This window comes from Puntigrus tetrazona, unplaced genomic scaffold, assembly GCF_018831695.1.
Source record: "Puntigrus tetrazona isolate hp1 unplaced genomic scaffold, ASM1883169v1 S000000397, whole genome shotgun sequence".
Taxonomy (NCBI): domain Eukaryota; kingdom Metazoa; phylum Chordata; class Actinopteri; order Cypriniformes; family Cyprinidae; genus Puntigrus; species Puntigrus tetrazona.
In genome coordinates this window covers 744048-762500 of record NW_025048050.1, presented here as the reverse complement: position 1 = coordinate 762500, position 18453 = coordinate 744048, and the positions used below count along the sequence as shown (strand labels likewise).

General features: G+C 38.8%; 1 protein-coding gene across 1 annotated transcript; it reads left to right on the top strand.

Annotated features, from left to right (window-relative positions):
- The first annotated feature begins 1353 nt into the window (after positions 1-1353).
- On the top strand, positions 1354-18211 carry aebp1a (AE binding protein 1a). The gene is made up of 20 exons (XM_043231686.1): positions 1354-1869; positions 3301-3558; positions 3630-3686; positions 4428-4505; positions 5302-5385; positions 5563-5625; positions 5742-5801; positions 6560-6637; positions 6971-7080; positions 8142-8281; positions 8370-8454; positions 8877-9021; positions 10096-10175; positions 10341-10464; positions 11388-11584; positions 11676-11849; positions 12743-13121; positions 14062-14201; positions 14319-14418; positions 17446-18211. Exons 1-20 carry the CDS (start codon positions 1599-1601, stop codon positions 17940-17942), a joined length of 3120 nt encoding a protein of 1039 aa, XP_043087621.1. The 5' UTR covers positions 1354-1598; the 3' UTR covers positions 17943-18211.
- Positions 18212-18453: the final 242 nt, after the last annotated feature.

Genomic DNA, 18453 nt, shown 5'->3' with positions numbered 1-18453 from the left:
CAAATGATAAGCGCAGAAGTGACTCACGGCTACAGCATCCTGGCTCATGATGGAAGAAAATGATGAACATGAGCAAACGTTTGAGATCACTCCAAATGAGTCAAACAGGAACACATCTGTCTGTGATTCTGCACATGGATCCGATTAACGTCAGAGTCCGCTGGCACATCAATAAATAGTTTCTAGAGAACGGTATATACGTTTCTTTTATTTTCCACAGTTTGCTTCATGCCAGTCTAAGCAGGAATGGAGTCATGAATGTGTTGGTTTCAATTAAAAAAAAATATTAGCTCTAACGTGCTTGACAGCCACCGAAGACGAAGAGAGAAAATAGGAAGAAAGAACTGATAGTCTGTTTTTCTAAAGCCAGGCCAGATCTGTGCTAGATCTGCAAACGAGACTCTCTTCGAAGACGTTTTGGGCCTTATTTGGTATGACTTCGTACTCGGTGTCGTCTCATTTGCTCGATGAAAAAGCATTAAGAAGACTTGCTGAATAAAACCAGGTGTGCTTTATTTAAATATGAACTTCTTTTGATGGCTTTATAATAGGTGGAGAATACAGGGTCAGTTATCTATGGAAATTTTAAGAATTATTAAGTTTTATTATTATTAATTATTAGGAATTATAAAATTATAAATTATATATATATATATATATATATATATATATATATATATATATATATATATATATATATAAAAATGTGACAAACAAACCGTATGTACAATTATATATACATTAGTATTAAATATTTATATATATATATATATATATATATATATATATATATATATATATAAAATATATATATATATATTTTTTAGCAAGCAAGCATTAAATTGTCTAAAGGTGACAGTAAAGACATTTATCATCCAGTTTTTTTTTTTTTATTAAATTTAGCAGGTATATAAAATGCATTACCTCTGAAGATCTGATAAATCTGAAGATCATAACGTTACAAAAACCTTTTATTCAAAGAATCGTGAAAAACAAAAGGTAAATCCACAAAAATGCGACGCACCACAACTGTTTTTAACATTGTGATAAAAATCTGAAATGTCTGAGCAGAAAATGAGCATATTGTGATTTCCGAAGGACCATGTGACACCGAAGACTGGTGATGTTGAAAAATATGCTTTGAATAAAATATATTACAATAGGAAACATCCATTTTAAATTGTGTTTCACAAGGTTCCAGTTTTAATGTTATTTTGATTAAATAAGCACTGACCTGGTGAGCAAAAAAAATCTTTGGAATGGCTAAAAGTGTGCTTACGTCTCTCTCTCTCTCTCTCTCTCTCTCTCTGTCTCCTCCTCTTTTTTTCTGTGGGTTTTGTCCTCCTCCTCACTCACTCAGAGGGGGATGTCAGCGGAATTCCATTCCACTAGAAGAAGGAAAAACAGCCACAATCCCCATTGCATCTGACTTCCACAGCAGCTTCACTAATTCAACAACCTCCAAACGTTTTCGTGGACAATCTGACAGAGTCCCAGCTCACCAGCTTTTGCTTTTTCCAATCACTGCACACTTACCGCTGAAAAAGACACCATCTCTAAACGGCAGCAGAACTTTGCGCAGAAGATCGGAGAAGACCATGCAAGCACCGAGGGTTCCTCCGTGTGCGACCCTATTTGCCTTGTGCTGGATTTTGACATTGGTTATCAATGAAGAGTTGGTTAATGCTGCCAGGTCCGACCAGAGAACAAGGAGCATCCAAATGAGGAGAAACGGTGATATTAATTCAAAAAGAGAGGATCTACAGGACGGCTTTTCGGAAGACACTCAGATGGATGAGCCTGAAGCAGAAGAGATGGCTGAAAAACAAAAACCAAAGGGTAAAAAGACACCAGAGGAGCTATTAGCTGGTAAGTTGCTTCACAAAATGCTGAACATTCAGTAGAATAAGACATTTAGACTGTATGTAATGAGGGTTTTGTGGTTGCAGCCCAGTTTCACGCAGGAGAAGAAGGCTGTGCTTTGTCATAATGACAGATAGCTGGCTTAACCAAAAGCTTCACTGGCTCCTTTGAGGTTATGCAACTTTTTTAGCGAAAGCATGACTGGTCAGTTCACTGACACACTTTCTCCTGCCGTTTTTTTCCTTCTTTTTGTCTTTCATCTGGAAAAAAACTGACGAAGGAGGCATGTGGGAATAAAATTACAGTTTTGGGCTAGCGAAAGGTCGAATGAGAATCACAGATGGTTTCTGAAAACTTCACGGGTCTTGAATGCGAAAACAAACCTTCTCTACATTTTGTTGAGGTCAGAGTCCTGTGAGGTTTGGGAAACACAGACAGGAAGAGAGACGGAGCAGACATTTGGTTTGAATTGAAACACTCAGTTAAATCTGATCCATTTGAGGCGGCCGTGTGTGTGACAGCTCTCCTTCAGTCGCATGGCCTGAAAATCATCAACAGAAGGAAGTTACACAGCATCCTAAAAAAGATTTTATTGCTCTTTTGTAGCTTGGAAGATCTCAATTATCTCGCTTTGAAGTACCAACTTTGTCTCAGATGTTCCTGCCGAATTATTTAATAGATACAGCACGAGTATGAAGCTGTAAAATTAATTTAGAGCAGCTCAATGTATCTGATGAGAAATCACTTTTAATTGCAGGCGTATCTGAGACACTGACACATTACTGCGTACTTTTCAAATTAGCGAAAACAAAGTCTCCATTTTCATTATTAATTTGCTGTCATGAAAACACATTATAAATTAGGTATTTCTGTAACTCTGTGCTGACAATAAACCTTTAAACATGAGCTTGTAGTAATTCATCCACGCTAAGATGTGATTTATTTAGGTTTCCAAAGGTCTGGATTTAATCAGGTAGTATTTCAAGCGCTGCTTCCACCCTCAGAGTGGTTTCAGCAGTTTATGACAGCAGTAAAACTTTATAAAAGCTTTGATTTGTTAAATGCGAACAACTATGAGTTTGACACAGAGCTGTCATCTGAATAGACAGTTCCAACATATTGGTGTGACTTCTTCATGTGCAGATTAAGCGGCGCCTGTACAAAATAAATTAGTCTCCTTTTCTGTTTACATTGATCCCATGGACCCTTGGGAGAGAGATCAGGGTGGAATTTAACTTTTTATGGAAAGGTATGAAATCTTTTAACATACATTCAAAGCCGAATATAGCTGAAACACTGACCTTGTTTGTTTTTTTAGCAGGATTTTTCCTTAGCGCTTTCATCTCCTGCTGTAATTAATTAGTTTAATGTTAACAACCCAATGGAACAACCCAAACTTGCATGACAGTGGTTATTGTTCTTTCATTTATTGTCTAGCCAAGGCAAAGAAGGCGGCTGAGAAGGAAGCCAAAGCCAAGAAACCCAAGCCCACCAAAAAACCCAAACCCCCAAAGCCAACAAAGAAACCCAAACCCCCAAAGCCCACCAAGAAACCCAAGCCTCCAAAAGCCACCAAAAAGCCAAAAGCACTGAAGCCCACCACAACGCCAATGACTAGAACAACTAAACCAACCAGAAAGTCAACCATGGAGGAAGAGGAGGAAAAACTGCTGCTGGAGCTGGGATGGGACAAGTGTATGTTTTCAACACGTTATTATTTTAAAGTAAATGGTATTGTGGTCTTTAAATACAGTTTGTGTGCTCAGTATTTCCAACAGAGCCAAAGGAAACGGAGATTGAGAATCCCATTGGCCCAGATCAAGGTATGAAAACAAATACAACACAACACACAATTAAAACTTCCTGAGCTCATTTTAGATCTTGAAAGCTTTGGATCTTTTTGCAAACACACATTGAGAGAGGGCCTAATTATAAGTCATTGGTTGACTGACTTCCTGGGGAGTGGAAACACTGCCAAAAAAATCCCACACACTCACGTTAAAGAACGGACCTGAGACTAAAATAAGGACACACATAGAAATCCATAGCATAATGGTAGTGCAGAAGGACATACTTTACCTTTACTCCCATATGACCTCAATTAGGCTAAATGTAAAAACTGAATTGTTGTGTACAAAACACATTAATGCTGGAATACATTACACGACTTTTAAAACAGATTTTTTTAAAAAGCAGCACACACCTGGTGACTAGTAAAGGCTAGAGAATAAAACAAAGCATCATACACTAAACTCAACTCAAAAACATTCAACTCACTGAAGATGCATGGCGAAATATTTGAAAAAGTTCTCCTGAAAATATAAAATGTGTTTGATCGTTTCCCTCTGGTTGGAATTATATTGTGTGCCCATCATTCATAATGGGATTTCCTGTTATATCTGTCGATTCCAACTGAAGAAAATCTGCAGACTGGCGACTCACATTCGTGAAGTAGAGACTAATCGGGGCAAAAACCTCAATTGTAATACGATAGTCCAGTCTTTCAGATGTTGTTTTCTCAAAATGCACTGCTATTCATAATCTTTCTTTTTTTTATCTTACAGTAGACATCCACAGCAAGAAAGATGTGATTACACCACCTCCAATCAAAGAGCATGATCCAGATTACTGGGATGCCCGACGTACGTATGAAGCTCAAAAGCATCTTTTATTGCGTTTTGCCTTAGCTCTAGCATCACTGTTTAATAGCAATTAGCTGGTGAAGTGAATTTATTAATCGTTGCATCCGCAATAACAAAAGTTATGTGCATTGTATTGTTTGAAGCAGATGTCAGTAAGAGGAACAAGGCCACATATCGTGAAAATCTGATAAAAGTTCAAGCAAAGCATGTTAGCTGTCCTTTCTTTGGGACAGGACAAGCACATAACACTCAAAGAGCCCCAGCCTCAGAGGAAACAAGAGAGCAATAGACTGATTTATTTACTGTATATATTACACTGATCTAATAAAAACATGCAATCTCTTTCCAAGCTGTTTATCTTCACAGTTGTAACCAACCGTTCTTCTAACTTGCATTTGTCCGTTTAGATGCAGTAAGACATGAAAAGTGGTACTCGCATGAAAACGGCATGTTTTTGCTTTCGCTCAAAATCATAAATGATCTGTGGAGTCTCAAGGCATCGTTTACATATTGCAAAAAGGAGCATAGCACGTCACGGATTTTATGTATTCGTACCTCACCTTCACGCAGTGCAAATACAAACAGAAAGGCAAAGAGCACAGCAATGAAAAGGATCAGAGCTACACAATGTCTATAAGTAGAGAAATGTCCTTTAAATAATTAATGCTCTTCACAATAGGCAGAAAATATTTAATAAGTGGTTCTCCTGGAATTACCGTTAAAAAAACCTTCTTAAAATACCACTAATAATCTTAATCTACTGATAAACTTTTTTTTTTACTAATAAACCTGACAGATGAAGTTCCAGAACCCGACCTCATCCCTAAAAACCGGGAGCCGGCTAGCACTGATGACCCAAGTATATACTTACCAATCCCAGGTAATTAAAGGCCCATGGAAAGTCTGGGGAAAATCAAAAAAACGGACACGTTAACAAAACATTTTTGCACCTATTTCACATGATTTATGCACTAATGTGAGAATGCACAAACAAAACGAGCAAGAAACGCAATGCAAATAAATAACGTGTTAAACTGATGTCTTTTTTACTATCAAGAGGAATCCACCACCACTCCTAGAACAATCGCCCCTTGGTATGAGGAATATGATTATGCTGACTGTAAGTTTGCGCCATTTCTGTTCATTTATATTAATTCGACTCTATCAAGCTTGAATCGGTCATTTTGAATGTTTAGTATATTTTTTTATCCCGATTTGCTCTTTCTGAAAATTTAGTGGCGGCAAAGAAGCTGGAGGAAGAGCTGGAAAAAGCAAGAAAGGCCAAAGAGGAAAAGGGTGTGTAAATCAATGTAATGTTTGTTAAAATGGAGGAGAATGTGCTGTTATTGCATGCGCGCTGTAGGTTGCGGCCAGCTTTTGGGTGGTCTGCAGTACATGAGATGAGGTGAAAAATGTATTAATTTGAAAACATTTAGCTGGTCACTTAGTAGTTTTGTTAAAGATTTACTATGACCAAAAAAAACAAAAAAATCAGCAATGCATGACTATGAAAATGTAATTTTTTTTTAAGCAAATAAATTTTTTTTGCTTTGATTTTGAGGGAAATCCTGTATGTGAAATCCTACATGTTCTTGATTGGCCCAATTATATGTTACTTCTAAGAAGGATATATTCATAAAAAATTGAAAATTATGAAATAACGATAAATTACAAGCTAATTGGGCGCAGAATGTTGTTTTTAATGCACATTTACCTCTCTTTATCTTCAGTGTTTTTTTTTTTGTAAGAATAAACCAATGTTTGTTTTTTTTAATCATATTTAGCTCTCTAAATCAACAGTGCTAGCAGTTATTAAATTGATTTGATTTATAATGAAATAAGGCTAAGAAATAAAAACTTGGCTTGGCTACACCATCATGGGAAATTAAGTTTGTTTTTCTTACCCATTGACATTTGTGTAACTAGACACAAACACAAGTTGGTTTTTTTAAGCACATTTAGAGGTAATGCTGGCATATATTGAATAGATTTATCATGAAAAAAAAACCTGTTTCAACTATTTAAAGTCTCAGTCTCTCTATTCCCTTACACAGCGGAAAAACTACGGAAGATGTGGGAGGAGGAGGAGGAGGAAAAGAGAAAGAAGACGGTTGCTTATGCCGAGCCAAAGAGTGAGTATTTCTGGAAAACGGCCACAAATCACATTATAAGCGGAGTAGAAACACACGGCCTCGTTGTGTTTTCCAATACGACGATCTAAACTGAAGTGGGTATTCTGTGAGTTCAGTGAACAAACTCTTAAGGCAGTAAATGTCAGAGCCGACATATTCTTTCCAGCTGGAGTTCGGCCTTTTGGACTCAGACTGGCTAGAACCGCTGTTGGCTCCAGCTTCAGCCTTTGTTCAGCACAAATGGTTTTCCTCTGTAAAAAATGCTGCCAGTGCTCGTATCGCAGGTTTTAAGAGGCTTTAAGAAAGAATGACACCGTATCTCCTGTCTTCTAGAGTGTCCTCCTCTTGGCATGGAGTCTCATCGAGTTGAGGATGATCAGATACTGGCGTCTTCTATGTCTCATCATGGATATTCGGCTCTGAGAGGACGTCTGAACATGCAGGTAAATAAGCAATCAAATCGTGTTGAAGTTTCATAATTATTCAGTTGCATACTGATAACAACAAAAACAGTTCATTTATTAGATATTATCATTAAGAATGCTTGATTTTGATTGCTTCTATTTTCATATTAGTCGCTTTAGCTAAAAGTGTCTGCCTAATAACCAAATGTAAGTATTCCAATGCTTTATTACTTTTTTTGTTGCATTTTCCAATACAACAATCTAAACTAGAATTGAAATTAAGATGCAATTATCTGAGTTGGTGAATTAATTTATAGAAGCAAAATAATAAAAAGCATTATTTAATAATAGTGATATCAAACAATGGCAATTATTCACATCCAGAATAAAAGTTTTTGTTCACAGAATGCGTGTACTATGTATATTTATTATGTATATATAAATACACATGCATGCATAGATTTTATGCGTTAAATATATTTATATATATAGTGTATATTATATGAAAATAAATCTATGTAAATAATTTTAAATATGCTGGTAATGAGCAATCATGATTAATCGAATTAAAAAATAAACATTTTTATTTACATAAATTAATTTATGTATGTGCTGTGTATATTTAAGCATGTATATATTTCAGAAATATAGGGTGTTTATATATTAAATATATTTATAACAATTTATATAAATATAAACATTTTCATAAATATATCCTGCATATATTTATAAAGATATATATTTTAAATATACAGCATTTGAGTGTATTTATACATAATATACACAGGACACATACATATAAAAAAATATTTTGTAAGCAATTACTCGACATCACCATTTTCTAAATATATATTGTATGTGTGAATATAAATATATGTAATAAATATACAAAGTACACACATAAGTGAACGTATTTTGTGTGCAATTAATCGTCCATAATTTAATCACTAATTCAGGGAAAAGAAACAAAAACATTATTTCCTAATTGATTATAGTTCTTCTGAGAGCAGCCAAGTAAGACACATTGAGCTGTGCTGCATGTAATGTGACGTAATAAATGCATGCATGAAGAAACCTCTGAAGTGATCACCTGTCTCCAGAGTTCGGCTGATGAGGACGATGTTTACGGCGGTGCGTGGTGTGCTGATACCGAGGAGAAGGAGCACTGGTTTCAGGTGAACGCCCATCGAGAGATAGAGTTCACCGGCGTCGTCACACAGGGCAGGGACTCAGACTCACAGTAAGACATCATCCAAAACATCTGGACTCTTTCTGATGCCAAGAAAGACAAGGAGGCACCTAAACCGGCAAATCATTCTCTCTTCTAGTGATGACTTCGTCTCGTCGTATTTTGTGGCCTTCAGTAACGACAGTCGTGATTGGACGGTGCTTCACGATGGTTATGCCGAGTGGGTCAGTTCACGTATGCTTGGTGTTAAAACAGAAGAAACCTGCGGTGCTGGCCAAAATGATTACAGCTATAGTACTGTCAGCAGCTAGAAATCGTCTCGGTTCTTCTGGATTCAGTCTCTCAGTTCGTTCTGCTTCTTCACGTGATTCCAGACAGACTGGGCGACGATCAGATCTCCGTGTGGAGCACTGGCTGCTGTCAGACTAAAACGATCTCACTGGATTATTACAATCAATGGCAAAATGAATGTTTGGAAATATAAACTGATATTTCGTACTGACACGCCACAGTAAAAGAAACAAACAACCCTTTTTAGCTGGTGCAAACACTAATCCTAATAATTTTGGCCACCACTGCGTATTATAATCAAGCATCGAGGTTTTCACAGCCGTCACAAGTTTTAATACTTGTTTGTTTTGTACAGCTCTTTTATGGCAATGTGGATAAAGACACTCCGGTAATGACAGAGTTCTCGTATCCTGTTGTGGCGCGCTACATCCGTATTCTCCCGCAGAGCTGGAACGGCAGCCTGTGCATGAGGATAGAGGTGCTCGGCTGCCCGTTACCCAGTAAGCACTGCAGAACGTCTGATATGATGAGATTAAAGGTCTAAATCATGGCATCAATTAAAACTCTAAAGTGACATGCTAAGTCATAATTCTGTGTCATAACTGTGAGATAAACTGAAATGACATACTAAATCATAATTTAAATGATATACTAAATCCCACTTCTGATATATATATACACATATATATACACATACATATATACACACACACATATATATATATATACACACACACACACATATATATATATATATATATATATATATATATATATATATACACACACACACACATATATATATATATATATATATATATATATTTTTTTTTTTTTTTTTTTTTTATCACAATTAAGAGGGTAAAAGCCATTTTGTGATAAAACAGTCTAAATTAAAATGTCTAAACTGACATAATAATAATTATGGGCTCAACTGAAATGGCATACTAAATCAAAACTATGAGATAAAATGTCGATCCTGAGATAGTCATAGTTATGAAATGAACTGAAATGACATAGTGAGTCAATTATGAGATAAAAACTATTATAAAAGTAATAATTCTGATTTTAAAAAAGGTCTATCTTATGACAAACTCATAATTCTGAGAAAAATTTATTTACTTAATCATAACTATGACATGAGAAGTCAAAATGATGAGTTAAAATTCATAATACTGATAAATCTATATTATGACATACTTATAATTGAGAGAAAGTATGCTATATGAGATATGCCACGCTAAGTCATAATTCTGAGAGAAGAAAAAGTAAATTATGACTTACTAAGTCATGAGACAAATATTTAAATACTGTTAAAATTATGAGACAAAAGGGCACATTCTATATCGTTTCATTTTAATTTGTCATGATTTAGACTTTCTTATTCTGCCATTTTATGACTTTGTAATGCCAGAATTTATTCTTTCATAATTACAACATAATTACAAAAGTGTTTCTTATGGGTCTCCATATCTAAGTCTAAGTATATTAAAAACATATATAACTATTTGTTATTTGTAATCATATTTTTTTGTCGCCTAAGTGTAATAGCTAAAATGATTTTCTCTCCCCAGCTAGTTATCCAACAGAGAACGATGTTCCACCGACAGAGGATCTCGATTACAGGCATCACAACTATAAAGAGATGAGACAGGTGAGACGTTTCCAGCCACACAGGTATTTCTCGAGGTCACTGGGGTCAGCAGCATGTCAAAACGCGTCCAGTATGAAGTTTGAACTCTATTTTGTGACTCTCTTCTGGTCTTGTTGAAAAGCTGCCGTCCTGTATGAATCTTCATGTATGTGTGTGTGTTAACAGATGATGAAGGTGATCAATGAAGAATGTCCCAACATCACCCGAATATACAACATCGGGAAAAGCTCTCAAGGGCTGAAGATGTACGCAATGGAGATCTCAGATAACCCCGGAGAACATGAGACAGGTAGTTTCCAAGAGGGCTAGATCACTAAACAGTGTGAGTTTATCGTCGGTCTTTGAAAAATTGTACACTTTGAAATGTTAAAAAATCGTAGCACCACTGAAATGGTGCGAAACATCACTGTAAAAAAAAATAAATAATAATTGAAATAACTTGTTACCCCGCTGCCTTAAACTTTTTTGTTTAGCCAACTAAAATATTTTAGTTGTGACTTAAATTAACATTTAAGTAACTAAAGATTTTAAGTTGACTCAACTAAAAATTCTAAAAAGTTAAGCCCATGGTCTTTGATGAAAAAACCCAATAAAAGTACATAATTTTGCATAAAAACAATAAAGAAATTTCAAAGCTTCTTTACAGATTCCTATACAGGCCTCTAATCTGCATTAAAAAAAATAATAATAATAATAATAAAAATATATATATATATATATATATATATATATATATATATATATATATATATATATATATATATTTTTTTTTAAAGGCCTAGTCTACATTTTAATCTGACATACTGCATTCATTAGAAAAAAAAAAAGAAAACATTTTTGTACTATTTTCAATGGGATGATCACCTGATGTGATTATAATGATTACAAAAATATTATTTATTACCATAAAATCCTCTCAAAATACAAGATTTTTTAAATAGCACTGGACAAAAATATTACAATTTTAGGATTTTCTGAAGAAAAAAGGTGTCAGTGTGATTCACAAATAAAGACTGTACAAAGGCTTAAAGTGTGTATATATATATATATATATATATATATATATATATATATATAAATGGTGGCTAAAATGCTTAATACATTTCCCTTTTGCACCTCATACTGTACAAATACAGTATTGTACTATTTCGAAAAATGTTTGTTTGCTAAGTTTTATATCCATTTAAACTAACCGATTTTTATTTTAATAAGGTGAGCCGGAATTCCGTTACACAGCAGGGCTTCATGGGAACGAAGTTCTGGGCAGGGAACTTTTGCTGCTTCTGATGCAGTTCCTCTGTAAGGAATACAACGACGACAATCCTCGAGTGCGCCACCTTGTGGAGAGCGTACGCATCCATCTAGTGCCCTCGCTGAACCCTGACGCCTATGAGCTGGCCTACGAGATGGTGAGACACACTTTTCAAGCATTCCCTGTTCTCCGCCCATGTTGTTTCTGTTTGAGTCATTGTTTGTTTGGGCGGATGCTTGTGTGTATAGGGCTCTGAGATGGGGAACTGGGCTTTGGGCCACTGGACGGAGGAGGGATACGATATTTTCCAGAACTTCCCAGACCTGAACAGTATTCTGTGGGGTGCGGAGGACAGGGGATGGGTGCCAAGAGTCATTCCCAATCACCACATTCCCATCCCTGAGAATTTTCTCAATGGCTCCGTGAGTAAAATGTTTTCAGGAGTTATGTTTTATAGAGCCGATAAAGGCACACGGTGATGAAGAAAAGCAATAATTAGATGAGGCGGGAAAAAATGATTGTCCTTTCCTTAGGTACTTTGACTCTCCTCAACTACTTAATTTAAAAATACTTAATTTAGGGTGGATGGACAAACTTATTTCCAGAGAGCAAGCGTTTTTGTAGGCAAGAGAAAACGTTTTTTGAGCGAATGCAGAGTTTTGCGGAGTAGTTTTCCGATAAAGCAAATGCTTTGAAGGTGAAAGCAGGTGTTTTGCGAGAGAACACAAAGTTTTGGGGTGAATGCAAACGTTCCAAGGGAGTGCGTAAATGTTTTGGAGGCAAATTAAGATGTTTTGTTAGCAAAGTTTTGGGGTGAATGCTAATTGTGTGGGGAAACGTAAATGCTTTGAGGGTTAAAAGTGTTTTGCGATTGAACAGTTTCTTGGGAAACCCTTATTTTTTCCTCACCATGCCTCTGTATCTAAACATGAAAAATATGTAAATATACCTACAGAAGAAACATTTATATTTAAGAGTAAAGTGTCTGCTCAGAAATGGGAAAACTATCAATGGGGAATGACAAACTAACTAACTTAACGTATAATTTTTAAATGTATATTGCTGTAAATATGTTCACACACTTCAGCCGAAAGAGAATGTGAAGCTGACTTTATACCACACAAAAAAGTTCTGCAAAAACGGCTTTGTTTATCCGCCATTTTGAAAGAATCGCGCTGCCTGCGACTCCGATCATCAGCGCGCGCGGCAGAGGGCGATCCCCTCAAAATGGCGGCGGCGCCCCAGGTTACAGCGACATTTTTTCATACATACATAAGTTTCCTAGTTTAATTCAGTCGACAATTCTTTACTCCAGGTCGCTACTGAAACTAAAGCGATCATCAGCTGGATGGAGAGGACGCCGTTTGTTTTGGGCGCGAATCTACAGGGCGGAGAGAAGCTCGTCACGTACCCCTTCGACATGCAGCGTCCGCCGAGGCCCGCGGACGGCAGGGGAGGTCCGGCGCAGCAGGACTACCAGCACATGAACGAAGAGACCTGGGCCCGGATTCAGCGACAGAACGAGGGCGCTCTCCGCGAGACGGCGGACGAAAACCTGTTCCGTTGGCTCGCCATGACGTACGCGCACAGTCACCTGACCATGACGGAGAACCACCGCGGCTCGTGTCACACCGATGACGTCACGGGCGGCCAGGGCATCATCAACCGGGCCAGCTGGAAACCGGTTGTGGGCAGTATGTGATGATAATACGTTTCCTACCGTAAACATATCAAATTGCTAAGAACATTTCATTAATTAGATTTTTTTACACCCCTAGTTTTTGGCTAGCTTATTTATTCAGATTGATGTATAAACCTAAGTGTAAAAATGCAAATGCTATTTATTGACTGGTTTTGTGGTCCAGGGTCGCAAATTTTTTTTTTTTTTTTTTTAGGACTAAGAATGTTTTGCTAACGTTACCGTTAGGTTAAAAACATACTTCTGAATACATCCTGAAAGTTTCATTTAAATAGTAATAATAATAATAATAATAATAATAATCTTGGTTATGCGAATGTTAATGGAACATTGGAACTTTCTGAAACAAGCACACGCTAAAAAAAAATAACATTTAAAAAGAAACAAACAAAAAAAAAAAAAGTGAAAGGTTTGAGATCATTACTAAAGACTAGGTATCTTTGAACCGTAATGTTGCTACTGTGTTCGTAACTTTGCCTGAATTTTAGTTAAAAGTTTTGAGGAAACTTTTATATTCATTCATCATTTTAATTTTAAATGTAGTTAATTTTGATTAAAAAAAACCCCCGTTTTTTTGATGATACACAAATCCCCAAGTATTTTTTAACCCTTAATACTGCATTTTTATACCAGATTCATTCGTACCAAATTTTGACTTAATCATAAATAGGGTTGGAAGAAACAGATGCTCTGTTTCAAAGAACTAAAGCACTATATAAGCTGGTAATGCCAGTTTGTCAGTAAATGCAATGGAAAAAAAGCATGCAATAAACTTTTTCACCACCCGATCACAAACGTATAAAGCACCACTAACGTGTTAATATAATTCCTCTATGGTTTGCAGAAATATTTGTTGCTTTGACGTAGAAAGCAGTTTTTCTATCAACGAAAGAAAAAGAATCTCTCAGCTTTTTCACTGTTCTGCGTCGCTTTAGGCATGAACGACTTCAGCTACCTGCACACCAACTGCTTTGAGATTTCCATCTTCCTCGGGTGTGACAAGTTTCCTCACGAGAGCGAACTGGCGTCGGAGTGGGAAAACAACCGCGAGGCTCTGCTGGCTTTCATCGAGCAGGTTATGAAACACACACAAATCAGATCTCTGTGTAAACTCAAAGGACAGGCGCAGAACTGAACGAACGCTGTAAAACTGCGTCAGAGCCTCAGAACGTGTTGATCGTGTGTCCCACAGGTGAATCGAGGCATTAAAGGAGTTGTGAGAGACATCGATGGGAACCTTCTAGCGAATGCCACAGTGTCAGTGGAGGGAATCAAACACGACGTCAAAACAGGTGACAGGCTTTTTGTCATTTTAGGTCATATTTTTTCTCTATAACATTAAAGACGCCTCTCAGTTGCGTGATCGTGTCTCACACTTTGAGGTAAAATCTTGACCTTGTTATTTTTCACAATTCTGGCTTTTTTTAGTGCTGTCAAATGATCAATCGCAATTAATAATATCCAAAATTAAGTTTTTATTTCCATAATATATCTGCGTGTATTATATAATGTATAATTGTATATGTATAATTATCATGAATATTTAAGTAAACACACGCTGTATATTTTAGAAAAATTTACATGTTGTCACGGTTAAGCGGTAAGCACTGAGAGCACCTAACGAGTTCAATGAAAATAAAGGGGTTTAATTCCAGAATGGTAAAATAAAAGATATACAGACAGGCAGGCAGGATAAACACAGGTAGGGACATTGGGTTGGGACCTTGACGCTCGGACCCAACAGAACTCAAAACACAGGACTTAAATACACAGGGTAACGAGACACAGCTGATGACAATAACAGATCTCGTGACATTACCCCCCTCCCGGAAGGTGCGGCACCTAAAGGGTAACAAACAAAAACAAACAAAACCAAAATGACTAAGATTTGGGGATACCGGGTCTTGGGAGGAGGTTGTGGTGGAGGACGGATCCCCAAAGTGCGGCAGGCAGAAGGCAGAAGGGTCCAAGGAGGTGTAGACGGAGGGAGGAGCCAGGAGGAGACAGGAGGAGTCCGAGCAGGAGGAGATCCAGAGCCCAGCTATGGTGGGTAAAGGTGGAGCCGACGGGAGGAGCCATGGAGGAGGAGCAGCCATCGACTCCATGGGGCCGACCGGCGGTGGCGGAGCAGGTGGAGGAGGGACCGAGGTGGAGACGGAGAGCCGAAGAGCCAGGGTGACGTCGAGGCGCTGAGGTCAAGGCGACGCCCGCAGGCTTCGGCGACTGACACGGAGACGGGGGGCGGGAAGGACGCGGCGGAGCCAGAGCGACTGAGGACTGAGGTGAAGCCGGAGGGAAGGAGGAGCCTGACAGAGCCGGTGGGACGAGGCAAAGCCGGAGGAGAGGAATCCAGAGGCGGCGGATGGTCCGACAGACCAAGGCGGAGCCGGAGGGACGATGGAGCCTGGTGGAGCTGGTGGACTGACGGACCACGGTGTAGAGGAGGGAGCTAGGAGCCCAGGGGAGCCAGCGGGTCACGGGCCGAGGAGGAGTCTGGGTCTCTGAGGCAGGACGGTGAGGCGAGGATCCTCCAACCTCGATGGCTCAGACCGGCAACCCGTGGCGAGCCTCCAGATGGTTTGTTGAGGATGAGCGCAGGGGCTGCTGGGATCCATCGGCGGTGTGGCATGGGTAGGTCACGGAGCGCACGCGGCGCGCGGGCACTTTCTGGCGCGGGCACTGAACGGGACGGAGCGCACGTGGCGCGGGCTCGCCACGTGGCGCGGGCACTGGAACGGGACGGGCGCGCGTGGCGCCGTGATCGCGCGGGCACTCACAGGAACGGGGACTTTGACAGCGCACGGGCGCGGGCACAGGGCTTGGGCGGAACCAGCGAGCTAGCGGACGGCTGGGCGGAACCAGCGAGCTAACGGGACGGCTGGGGCGGAACCAGCGGGCTTACGGGAAGGCTGGGCGGAACCAGCGGGCTTACGGGAAGGCTGGGCGGAACCAGCGGGCTTACGGGAAGGCTGGGGCGGAACCAGCGGGCTAACGGGACGGCTGGGCGGAACCAGCGAGCTTTAGAACCAGCGGCTAACGGGACGGCTGGGCGGAACCTGACGGCTGGGCGGAACCAGCGGGCTTACTGGGTAGCTGAGCGGGAACAGGAACTCAGGATACAGGAGGTGCCCAGTCTAAGTCCAAGTCCAAGTCTACATCATCCAGCTCCTTTGCAGATCCAGCAGCCCCAGGTGGATGATCAGCTCATCCTCAGCCGATGTTAGTGGCGGAGCTCTCCTCGCAGTCGGCTGTCTATGCTTCGCGCATGAATATATACGCTCCACGGTGTATTATATAGTGGGCTCAGGCTGACCATATGGATCTGGAGTGGGGCTGGTGTCGTTGTCCTCAGGCGCAACCATCATCGACGATTTGCACGACACCAGCATACTCGACGTACGCGGCGAGGCTCTCTCGAGGATACAGCTGCGCTTAGGTGTTAATCCGCGGAAATATTTCGAGCAGAGAGCAGTCCGGGTAGCGAGAATTCGAGGAATAGTTCTGTGTAGTCCTCGAGAGATATCCCCTGCTCCAGCAGGCGGATGAGGAAGTTTGTCTTTAAACTGGGCAAACATGGCAAACAAAAGAAAAATGAAAATACGCCGCTATTTACACTTTGTAGGTCCGAGCGTTCTGTCACGGTTGTGCGGTATACACAACGAGATTATGAAAATAAAGGGTTTAATTCCAGAATGGTAAATAAAGATATACAGACAGGCAGGCATGTATATTGGGTTGGGACCTTGACGCTCCGGACCCAACAGAATATATGGACTTATATATATGAGACACATATATATATAATTAACACAGAGGGAAGGCAGGGCACAGGGAGCACATATATATATATATATATATATATATATATGTCTATGTATATATATATATATATATATGTATATGTACTGTATATATATTTATATGTATGTATATATATATATATATATATATACGTATATATATATATACATATATATATATATATATATATATATATATACATATATATATATATATATACGTAATAAATCTTTAATATATACATGCATGTGTTTTATATATACATAATAAATATACACAGTACACACACACATATGCTATGTAAACAAAATCTATTATTTAGGATGCGATTAACAGCAGTACTTTTTATATTATATTGTATTATTTAATTTTACATTATATAATTTTATTTATTATTCTTATATATTTATTTATACATTGTGACTATTTCAAAAAAATTGTTTTTTTGGGTCGGCTGACAAAAAAAGCCATTTTTATTTAGTGTGGCGTATTAATCCAAGCTTCTTTTTTTCCTAAAGCTGCCACTGGCGATTACTGGCGGCTTCTCAACCCGGGCGAATATCGTGTTACTGCAAGAGCCGATGGTTATTCTTCTCAGACTCGTCTTTGCATCGTGGGATACGACGCCAATGCGTCGCCCTGCAGCTTCACTCTGACCAAATCCAACTGGGCTCGGATTCAACAGATCATGGCCCAGACCAGGAAGAGACCAAGACTGGTTACCAACACCCCGGTAAACAACAACCGCGTCAATGTAGAGGGCTCAGGGGCTGCCTTGGCCCGAAAGAACGGACGCTTGCGCCGTATCCAACTGATGCGCTTGCAGAAGCAGAGGCTGGAGAAGATGAACGGCAGCATGACCACAGAGACGACCACAACAACGCCTCCTACTACCACGCTTCCACCCACCACAATAGCGACCTCAACTACAGACGCCTGGTTTCACCAGTGGTTTGACCCAGACAGCGAACCCACCACGGATTATAACTTTGAGCACAGAATAGATGAAGATTAGAAAAGGATTGTATGGAAAAGGAGTTGCCCTCTTTAGGCGGTCAGGCTCTTACGTTACAGATCGCGCTCTCTGTGGAACAGAGTATAAAAGACAGAAATATCCTTCTTATTATTTAATTCAAGGCGTCTTATGTGAATAGTCACGAGAATGAGGTATTACTATTGAATGATGGCAGAAAATGTGCTATTTCTGAGCTGTCCTCAAATACATGCTTGTGTACGTGAATATTATAATGTGCACATGTTTTCTAATAAAAAATCTCAATATCATTGTGTTATTGACTTTCTTGTTATGCAAAATAAGTCAAAATTATTTTTATGATTTTAAAGGTATTCATTAAATTGGTAAATATAATTACCTGTTTATATTTATTGTTGTATTGAAATGTAAAAATATGAACACACACACACACACACACACATATATATATATATATATATATATATATATATATATATATATATATATATATATATATATATATATATATATATAATATACAGTTGGATGT

Excerpts from the sequence above, each read along its gene's own strand:
- aebp1a (XM_043231686.1), top strand. The coding sequence starts at position 1,599 with ATGCAAGCACCGAGGGTTCCTCCGTGTGCGACCCTATTTGCCTTGTGC. Across the intron at positions 8,282-8,369 it reads GGCAGGGACTCAGACTCACA|TGATGACTTCGTCTCGTCGT; the intron begins GTAAGACATCAT and ends TCTCTCTTCTAG. Across the intron at positions 14,202-14,318 it reads TGCTGGCTTTCATCGAGCAG|GTGAATCGAGGCATTAAAGG; the intron begins GTTATGAAACAC and ends TGTGTCCCACAG.